Source organism: Gymnogyps californianus, chromosome 5, assembly GCF_018139145.2.
Source record: "Gymnogyps californianus isolate 813 chromosome 5, ASM1813914v2, whole genome shotgun sequence".
Lineage (NCBI taxonomy): Eukaryota > Metazoa > Chordata > Aves > Accipitriformes > Cathartidae > Gymnogyps > Gymnogyps californianus.
Genome location: NC_059475.1, coordinates 4,688,289 through 4,698,905, shown reverse-complemented (window position 1 = coordinate 4,698,905; position 10,617 = coordinate 4,688,289). Strand labels below are relative to the sequence as shown.

The window sequence follows — 10,617 nt, the reverse complement described above, 5'->3', positions numbered from 1 at the left end:
GCATGGGGAAAAGCTTTTCTACAACTTTCTTTACACGCTTGTGCTCTCCTTAGTCCTAGAGATTTCCATTTGCTTTCAGAAAGCTGAAGGCACAAATGAGCAACGCATTCCACCATGTATCTATCCAATCTCATGGCTGGTGCAAAAACAAGTAAGGCATTTTTTTCTGTTTGTCAGAAAGAAACACAATTCTCTGAGAAGGAATGTACTTTCTACAGGTTGGGGAAGCTCCCGTGAGAAAGGTGCTGGTATTTGCTATTTCAAGAAAGTTTTACAAGTGCAAGGGAAATCAGAACCTCATCAGTTTTTCCCGGTGATAAATGGAAGAGCCCTTCATCTCTGAAGATCATGAAGCTGCACTGCTTGCAAAGCAAAGCCCAGAAGAAGGGCAGTCCTGTTCTAGTCTCCACAATGAGCCAAATGTTTTCTGAAGAGAACAACTCTCTCACGAGTGGAGATCCACTGCAAAATCTATTGGCTCTGCAGGGAGCCAGTCATCCTGAATCCAGAGACCTACACCTGAGAATCTTGAAGACATGTCCATGATGCATAAGACTGTGAAGCTATTCATTCCTCAGGCATTATTACTCCATTCTCCTTCGTTTTCTCTACCTGAAGCACCTCACTTGATAACAAGCATCCCCAAAGGACAACAGAAATACAGTCACCTTCTTTCATCTGACTCTCCAATTTACACAAAGTAACCGGCAGCAGAGCACACGGACCAGTGCTTGCTAACTCATTTCTCACGGGCTCATGAAGGTAAACGCTGAGGGACAAAATTTGTCAGCCCTCTTCTGCTATCAGAGCTCCAGAAACCAAACATACTCCATATCAATAGCTTTGTATTTCTGGAAAAAACCCAAGTGTTACAGCTTCTCCAAAGAACCCTGCATATAGTCTTTTCTTCTGTGGATGCACTACAGTTTGCCAGCGACTTATAGACATACATATAGCCATGATTAGGGCATGGTCTGGAACAGAACCATTTAACTGTGACTCCATTGCCTTAACGGACACCAGTGTAACGCTTCCAGGGTGAAATCACTAAACACCCAGGGAATTCGATGATGTAAAAAAAACCCAGAACTCACAAATGATTTTATTATTTGATTTTTTTTAAGCGATTCCCCTGTTTCAATTGTGAGAGCGATTGCAGTATCCCAGGCAAGGAAATTTTGCACTTTTTTTCTTGCTAAGTAACTGTTACAGAGTATTTGAGTTTCTTTTCTCCTTTTATCCTCCTCCACATGGCTTTTGGTCCCACCCAAAGATGTGTAGCTTAATCCCTGTCAACAGAACTTTCAGCACCATCACATAGGACTCAAAGAGAGAAAAACACTGAGTTTTGAAGAAGATACCTCCACACCTTCAAATCAGGAATAATCTTGCAACAATGAGTTTGTGCCAAGAAGTTGATACCTGCAAGGTCAACGCATTTGCACATGGAGGGACAGTATGGCTTTCCAGACAGGGTGATACACCACAATGCAGGTGACCGATTCATTAAAACCTCTCTGTCACCTACCTGGAAACCTCCACGACAGCCGTTTCCCCCACTGGATCACAGCATCTGAAGGTATTTTCACCTAGAAGGAGCAACACGAGCCTCCCAGCCCATCACTATCTTTCTGGCTACTCACCACCAGCACATGCATTAGGGAAGACTTTCCATCGGGGAAAGTAAGATGAGAGAAATACGTATTGGAGAAAATAAACAGGAAAGTATCATGTTCTCTCATCCTCCATGCTTCATCTGCGCAGTCTGACTTGGAAACTCTTGGGGCAGAGACCGCAACTGAAACAAGCAGGACCTTGGCCTCCAGCATCGGAGAATCCCAACAGCCGCTGCCCAATTCCCAGCTAGTTTCCGCCATGCTAAATAATCATGAAATTAAGGCAACGAATAAAACACCGTATTGCATTTTGCAAATCCTAGCTCTCCAAAATGTGCAAATCTTAGCTCATGAAAGGAGTTGTTTTTAGGGAGGTTGTGTGGTTGGTTGTTTATTAGACAGATCAGCGGAGAAGAAAGAAGAGGGATTGTTCGACCCCCAGAGTATTTTTTTTAAAACAAAGGTGGAGGTTGGGGAAAGGATAAAAGGACGAAGTGGACAAAAATAATCAAGTTTGGAAGAAAGGATGCAAATTAAACAGGCTTGGAAGGAGCTAGTAAAGTGCAAGCAAGACACAGGGTCTAAACTAAAGTTAATTACTTTTGACATGATCAGATTGGTTGCATTGCAGGCTGCGTGCAGTCTAGGCTGGCCAGCATGAATGGCGAAGGAAAAGAAAGTAACTCTCCCCTCTAGGTCCCTTTGCCAAGTCTGGGCTGCGCACTCTGTCCGAGATCCCTCTTTCTTTGCGCAGAGAGAGAGGGGGGGAGAGGAGAGAGAAACACAGTTAACCACCTGTCAGGGCTGAGGACACAATAAGGCAGCCCCCAAAAGAGCTTTTCATGCATGCGTAATATATTTGTTCAGCTATTCACTTAATGAAGCTGATAAATGTGATGCGAAACAATAGTCAAGTTAATCTATTTAGTAAAATGTTTTGAGACTCTCAGGCGATGTTAAGGAGGGTAGTGTGTTCGGGGACATTTTCATTTCAATACGCTCATCTCTCCCCTCTTAGGGGGGTTTCAAGCAACCTATGTGAATATAATTTCTTATAAATGTGTCTTTAATGGGTTTAATTCACCCTTGCCAGCTGTTTTTTTAGCTATTTTGTAAGAGCAAAACAAACGTGCCAGGCTTGGAAAGCTAGTTAAAATTAGTTTCGGTCACTGGGGCCAAGCTATATTTCCTGCAAACCATCTGCTTGATTGGCACAATAGAAGGATTTTCAAGAAAAGGGGGGGGATCTAGAAGAGCTTTGAACGAACCAACAGTAACTGTTCCTTGTGCTTGAATTCTAAAGGTGAAGCCTTAGGTGTCTTAATATAGCTTCGCCCCCGCAGCCTCCATTCAAGCTCCCGACGAGGTCGATAAGCATCGTTAGGGAGCTTGGACACGCCGGGGACGGAGCATCCCTCGCGCCGCCGCCCTCCCCGGGAGAAAAGGAGGGGGAAAAAAAAAAAAAAAAAAAAAAAAAAAGAAAAAGGAAACCAAAACAAAACGCGCGCACACACGCTTCCTCCGCAGCTTTGGAGACCGAGGAGCCGCGGGGCTGCGGCGGGCCGGGCGGCCGCTACCCGCGGAGGGAGGCGGCGGCGGAGCGGGGGCTCGCCTGGCCCTTTGCGGAGACGGTTCCCGGTTTGGGAAGAGGAGGGCGAAGTTTGGCTTTCACCTGGCTGCGGGAAAAGCCGGGGACCGAGCCGGCTCGGGAAAGGCAGCGGGGGCGTCCCGCGTGGGGCCGTTCCCTGGCGGGGCAGCGGGCAGAGCCGTGGCGGTGATTGAGACGTCCGTCTCCCGGGGCCGGCGGGGACGCGGGGAGAGGGACGGAGCTCCCAAGGCTCTGGGGAGGCGCTGGCCCAGCCCAGGCGAGCTCTTTGGTCTCCGGATTTGAAGTGCTGGCTCTCCCAATTTCATGCGGATTACCAGCCTCGGACCGGGACACACGCAGGCTTCAAGCCCTAACCCCCCCTCCCCCCTCCCCGGTTTTGGGGTTTGTGGGTTTTTTCCTTTTTTTTTTTTTTTTTTTTTGAAGCGACAAAGAGAGTGAGTGACTTTTAAGAAATAAATTTGAAGATAACGACATTAAAATGAATGGCAGGAAGCACAAAACGGCATGAGCATAGGTCAAACGGCATTAGTCACAGGTTTTATCCTGAGACATTAGAATTCCCTTTCTCTTAAATGATCATTGCCTTTGAAAAGGAACTTCCAAAGGAGATCACTTAAAATAAGATCCTTTCGTCTGATTTCTTGGTTTCTTATGGTCTATCTTCCCTTTCAATAGATGTCTAGTCCCTTTTGCCTTGGTGCTTAAGGAATTCTTTATGAGTGTGCTCAGACGCATCACAAGGAACTGGGTCCACGTGTGCCCCAGCATGCGTTTGACCCAACCTTCCAGAAAATGTCAGACCCTCTTTTTTAAACGAGAGAAATTAGCAGCAGTTGGTCTATAGTGAGGCAAAATGCCCCCAATGTATATGTAAAGAAAGGAGTAAATCATCTCAAAGGAAACGTATAATGACTGTAAAAACCTAAGTGTTCTCGGAGCAGCCCAGGCGGAGCCGTGTTGGGAAATGCGGGGATGGAGGTGGGCGGGGGGGGCAGCTAAGGAGCGCGGCTGCGAGAGAGGCAGGGAGGAGGGGGGGCGGGAAGAGGGGTGCCAGTCAATTATTTTATTGGGAAAGCCCTGTTTGCTTTTTCCATTCGCTACCGTCCCACTCGCTTGCTAACTAACACCTTGAGAGCAGCCGTGTCTATAAAACGGGCTTGAGAGAACCCCGGAGCGCTCCGGGTGGGGGCGAGAAGAAAGCTAAACCCCGAGCAGGACGGGGCAGCCCCCCGCTTCTCCCCCGCCGTGCCCGAGCGGTGCCCGCCGGGGGCGGGGGCAGGTGCCGGGGACCCCCGAGCCTTTGGGCTCTGCCCGCGCCTTCCTTCCCTTTTTTCTTTACCTGCTAAGCATCGAGATTAACTGGGGGGGGGGGGGGGGGGGGGGGGGGGAACAACGACTCCAGCGAGGTTTTATTTCAAAGTGATGCTTTCAGACAGCGGATCTTCCAAGTCAACCTTCTGCAGGTGCTGATCTGCTGGAGGCCGGCGTACAGCACCGGGAAAGCTTGTCAGGATCATACAATTTCGAGGGCTGATTCCGTCCTCTCTAATAAATAACTTTTTGATTTGAATCAAGGGAGAGGTTTAACAGACTGTCTTTCTTCCCTAATGTGATATAAATCGCAGATGCACTTTTATTGAATGGTTAAAGCATCGACATGGAGATAATCAACACAAAACGTCCGGACAAAAACCATCGAGAGAAATAAAGCTGGTTAATAAGATTTTTGAGAAAGCTTTGTGTTAAAAAGTAAAAAGGGAAAACAGCTGAAGGTGACAGTTAGTTCATGGTTAATAGGATAAAGGCTGCATGGTTGAGCTGCACACTTCTGCTTGCAAAGGTTCAGCCACACCAAAGGACTGAATAGGGTGCTTTTAAAACATAGGACATTTAACACATCTGTTATAGTCTTTAACAGAGAAATCAGGTAAGCCCACTCTCAATAGTTGCTTTCATCACCCGGCTCCAAAGGAAATTAACTACACTTGCGCCTATTTCCATAGCTGCCACCACAAACAAAACCTCTGTGCCAGAAAAAAAAATCCCTATTTTCTACTTTTCCGTTAGACGATGTCATTTGTCCCTCGCACCAAAGTTAGGGGACTTCGGGCGCTGCGGCACCCAGCCGAACACACCTCCAGAAATTCTGCACACGCACGCAGATAAAAAGCGAGTTCAGGTGAATTTGGCGGCGTCTAGAAGGCTTTGAGCCACCGATAGCGATAAAACCGAGACTAGCTCACACTACTTTAGCCAAAAGGATCCAAATGCTACAACGTTGTCTTCATTTTCACGGTCGGAGGGTAGCGATTTCCACTATTTTTAATGTAGATGAGCTTAAGAGGACCAACAGACCGAGAACCTGAGGGAACTGCTCTGGTCCCACAAAGCTGTTCAGATCTTTTCTATGTTCAATGTTCAGATTTTCTCGGAGTAGAGTTCTTATCGGCTACAATAAGGCTTACGTTTCGGTCCGATACGGGCAAGCCTCTCGCCTGAGGACACGTACGCAAGACTCTTACGAAGTTCGGGTCTTAAAAGTAGAGGTTAACACCGCAAATTCGCTTTATATCGGACCTTCGACGTGCAGATAGAAAAATAACCCCAACTACACGCACAAATTTTGCTGCATACTAATAGCAGGGGGCAGAACGTGCTCAAACCACGATGGGATGCACTTTCCGAATATTTCCCCCCCACACCCCCAACACAGCTTAGTTCCACGTTTTCTAATTTGTATTTTCCATTCCACAAAACCTGTGCTTTTCTGAGAGCCTGCAGATAAGTTTATATGAATATTTATTGATTTATTTCCTAAACTCAGCGGGGGAGCGGCAAATAAATTTAGTGCTTTCTTTAAATAATTCCCTTTCTACGAGGCAAGATGTCATTCGAAACTTTTAAATAGGCATTTAATTAGCCTGTGTGTGTTGCCTCTGAACAAAACCCTGCTGGGAGCCTTTGGAGCGCTGTATTCCAAAGAGGCGGTCAATATGCAAAATTGATGACTACACTTTCTTTGTGGCGGGGCCATTGTGCCCTGGTTGCTTATGAAGTCTAATCCAATCATAAATTGCAGGCCCGGACCAATGGAGAAGCCCGGAGCTCGCCCTGAATGAAGCTCAAGTGGAGAACTTTGTTGAACCCCATTGTTGGGGCTGTCACTTTTGAAAGAGCCTCAGCGGGGCTGACCACTATAAAACCCATCGTCCAGGAGGAAGGGGCAGAGAGAACCCCGCCAGGCTTGCTGGCTGGATCTTTACTAAACGAGGTTTGCAAAGCAGAAAACAAAAGCAAACAAACAAACAAACGAGCGGCCCCAGCCCTGCTCCGCGGACGGCCCCTGCGATGATGTTCCCCAGCCTCATCGCTCCGCCGGCCGTCTACCCCAGCCTCCTGCGGCCGACTCCCACCCTCACCTTGCCTCAGTCGCTGCAGTCAGCTTTTTCCAGCCATTCCAGCTTCCTGGTGGAAGATTTGATCCGGATCAGCAGGCCCACCAGTTACCTGCCCAGGACTGCCCCCCCGCCCAGCATGTCCCCCCCAACCTCGGCGGCCAGGACGGACTCGGGGACGCCGGAGCTCACCAGCTCCACCACCGCCGCCGGCTCCAGGAGGATCTGTTCGCCACAGACTTCCAGCAGCGACTCCACTTTCCTGAAGTTTGGAGTCAACGCCATCCTCTCCTCCGCCCCCCGCGCCGGTAAGCGGCCCGCTCCCGGACCCCCCGCGCCCGCCGGTCCGGGGCTCCGGGGCGCTGCGGAACCCATCGCCTGGAGGAGGGGGGCGGCGGGGGTGGGGGGGGAAGAGGAGGGAGACAGTTTAGGAAAGGGAGGGAGGACCTAGTGCCGAGCTGCAGAGCCCTCCAGCAGCGCTCGTATTTAAGGGCGAGGGGGAGCGCTGGCAGGCTGCTAGCCCCGCTCCGCCGCGTCCGGAGCGGCCGCAGGACAGAAGCAGGCAGGCGGGGGGGGGTCCCACAGACGGGTCTCCTGGCTGACTCTGCCCTCCCGGGTGCCGCTTTGCTGGCAAAACCATCCCAGCAAAAGAGCCGCTTTTCCTAGGCGGTTCCGAGCTCAGTTTGGCTCTTTTTGGGGGAAAGAAGTACCGCAGTGGTCCCCGGACCAAGCGACAGACCCCGCCGTGCCGTCGGTCGAGTCCAACCGGTGGTAACCCTCCACTTAATTTCATTTTATTTATTTACTAGAAACTTCCCCTGCGTTGCTTCAGAGCGTCCCTCCAAAGACTTTCTCCTTTCCGTACTTTGAAGGATCCTTCCAGCCCTTTATCAGATCTTCCTATTTCCCAGGTAGGTCTCGAAAACTCTCTCTCTCTCTCTCTGCGGGCGGACCCCTCTCCAGGCACAGCCCGGTCATATTTCTCCGTCCCGCGTTTCCCCCACAACCACCCCCCCACCCCCGGGGGTTATGCTCTAGTTCAGAGGTTGGAGGGAGTACAACATCCAAGCATCAGTCGCGCCAATTTGATGCCCGATTTAGCACAGGCAGTGGCTCCTTGACATTCCCTGCCCGCTCTCCCCCCGCTGATCGGCAAATTAGCCGGGATCGTCACGGTCCCGAGGCGAGGCGGGTCCCCCTCCTCCCAGGCAGCCCCCTCCCCGCCCGGTGCCTTCCTCCCCACCGCCCCGGGGCCGGGGCCGCCGCTTTCAGCACCACGCGGGGAGCGGTCAGCTCCCGCCACCGCCGCCCGCGCTCCGCGCAGCCCACGCGGGACCACGCTCCGCGCAGGCGGAGGGAGGCAGCCCGCTCCCCCGCAAAGCCGCTGCCCGCCCTCTCCCCTCCCCAAATCTTTCCGTCCCCGCCGGGTTGCTGGCCTTTACAGGCGGATCGAGGGTACGGCGGGCACAGCTGGACTTCCCTCCTCCTCCTCCTCCAGCGCTACTAACCCTCCCCTCCTTCACCTCGGGTCTCCCACTTCATCGCTTCTCGTTTACACCGTCAGTGGTATTCAAACGACACGGTCTCGGCGAGAAAGCAGGCTACGAGGGTATGATTCTTACAGCATTGAAGTATTATGATGCTGAGAGAACAATTAAAAAAAAAAGAAATCTAATTACACAAACAAGCTATTAATTTAAAAAGAAAACAGGGGAAGGGGGAGAGAAAAAAAAAATAACCCAAGCTCTTCCATTCATCCTCCGGATAATGGAATTTGCTTCCTTTCTCCAGCATGTGAATAGCCTAACAAAAACAACTTGAGCTTTATAAATAGCTTTTCATGTCCATTTAATGAAAATGATTTGGGGAAAGAGACGATTGTGCCATCAGTATTCTCCCGAGGAGCCTGGCATGCCGTTGTGTTTAGTTTGAAAGTGTAAATCTCTTTTGTTCCAATAATATATGGCGTTAGCTGCTTGTCCTCAGTCTTTTTCTGTTAGTTCATTACTACACAATTACCATTCACGCTTCATTAGCATCTCTGTCTCTCTTGGGGAGGTTCCCCCCCCCCTTTTTTTTTTTTTTTAAGGCGAAACTCTGCCCTTTTTATCATACTAATGCCATTGGGAACCAGGCAATGTGCTAATTAGCTGTTACTTTTCATGTCTTCGGATTGAATTCTCCAACTTTGGGGGGGGGGGGAAGAGAAGAGATTAATATAAAAAGATGAATACTGATTGATCAAAACTGCATCTGAAGAGGAGCGGTTTTGTTTGGAATCAGAAAAGTCCTCATTTTCATCTCGAGCATAATAAAGCATCTGAAATGATAAAAGCGCCTGAAAAAAATCAAATGCTTCTGAGCGGGAGGGAAAAGCTTTTTTATTATACCTCTATCTTAGCCAGTACGCCTCACTTTGCCTTTTCAGGCTGGAGACCTTTGAATCTCCCGACAAAACCAGCCACTATTGATCCATTTTACACGTTTGAGTTGATAGATCTAATCCCAGTGATCACTGGCTGAAAGGGGGGCGCTTAGTTAAGCCTAAAGCTCCTTTTCACCACCCCAGGTTGATGGGTGCCCACCCGAAGGGCAGGGAGGGGGTGGCAGGGGCCAGTCCCACTCCTCTCAGCACTGTGTGTCCCCCCCCCCCACAGCCGCCTCCACCGTGGTCCCCATCCCCGGCACCTTCTCCTGGCCGCTGGCTGCCCGTGGCAAACCCCGCCGCGGCATGCTGCGCCGCGCCGTCTTCTCTGACGTGCAGCGCAAGGCACTGGAGAAGATGTTCCAGAAGCAGAAGTACATCAGCAAACCCGATAGGAAGAAGTTGGCGGCCAAGCTGGGCCTCAAGGACTCGCAGGTGAGAAGGGGCACAGGGTGGGGAGGGCAGAGGGGGCGCGGGGAGCTGGGCCCCCCACCTTGGGGGCAGCTTGAGGGCAGGGGAGGAAAAGGGGACGGGAGCAGGGATAACTGCCGACAACTGGGAGAAAGCCCAAAGCAAGTTACAGGGCTATGAGCATCAACAGAGCCAAGAGAGCAGCACGATTCCCAGCTGGGTGAGTAGGACAGGACAGACCACAGCCTTATTGCCCCCCGACCCCTCTCCTAGGGTCCCCAAAGGTCAGGTTTTGTGGTTCCTGTTAGCTTCGGTACAGGCATGAGCAGGGTTTCAAGGGTGCAACCAAAAGGCCTTTCCTAGTCCCTATTGTACAGAACCATTTCATTTCGGTGTTGCTTCAACCCCCAGGTGAAGATCTGGTTCCAGAACAGGAGGATGAAGTGGAGGAACTCCAAAGAAAGAGAGCTCCTCTCTTCTGGTGGTTGCAGAGAACAGACCCTACCCACCAAGTTCAACCCTCACCCAGACCTCAGTGATGTAGGCAAGAAATGTTCAGGAGAGGAGGAGGAGGAGGAGGAAGTTCCCCCCGTGTGCCCAGCCAGCCCCCAGCATCCCTTAACCTACCACCAGTCCCCCGAACATCTACACTTGAGGGACAGACTGGACTCCCAGATGTCTCCTTCTCCGTCCCATTCTAGCAGCCCCAGCAAACCTTCAGACTTCTCAGACTCAGAGGAAGAGGATGATGAAGGGGAAGAGGAAGAGGAGGAGATAACAGTCTCTTAGATCACCCTGCCTGCCCCTACCATCACATGGGGACATTGCAAAAGATGTAAATAAAACAAGAGTGCTATAAATTGAAGAGGTGATGTCCCACCCAAATGTCCACATACTTCGCCAGTGCAGGTTCTTTATCCCATAGCTGCAAGGCCTTTTATTTATAGGTATTCCTTATTTTTTTGCCCCATGTGGAGGTTTTCATATTCATAGCATCTGCTAACCTTTTCATAACTCTCTCTGCCTAACAGTCAACATTTGCTCAATTAGCTTCCTTCTCCTAAAAACAAGCAACAGGCAGCTCCTTGCTTTATAGCAGAGAGCAAAGTATATCCTGTTGAGAGGGAAATTCCACCCCACCAGATAAGAAACAACAAAAAA

The 10,617-nt window shown here is 50.3% G+C and overlaps 1 protein-coding gene across 1 annotated transcript; it reads left to right on the top strand.

Annotated features, from left to right (window-relative positions):
* The first annotated feature begins 6,573 nt into the window (after nt 1–6,573).
* On the top strand, nt 6,574–10,245 carry DBX1 (developing brain homeobox 1). The gene is made up of 4 exons (XM_050898402.1): nt 6,574–6,928; nt 7,430–7,531; nt 9,278–9,480; nt 9,868–10,245. The coding sequence occupies exons 1-4, from the start codon at nt 6,574–6,576 to the stop codon at nt 10,243–10,245; spliced, it is 1,038 nt and encodes a 345-aa protein (XP_050754359.1).
* Nucleotides 10,246–10,617: the final 372 nt, after the last annotated feature.

Coding starts and splice junctions, on each gene's coding strand:
- DBX1 (XM_050898402.1), top strand. CDS start 6,574: ATGATGTTCCCCAGCCTCATCGCTCCGCCGGCCGTCTACCCCAGCCTC. Junction 6,929..7,429: donor CTCCTCCGCCCCCCGCGCCG/GTAAGCGGCCCG, acceptor TTTATTTACTAG/AAACTTCCCCTGCGTTGCTT. Junction 9,481..9,867: donor TGGGCCTCAAGGACTCGCAG/GTGAGAAGGGGC, acceptor TTCAACCCCCAG/GTGAAGATCTGGTTCCAGAA.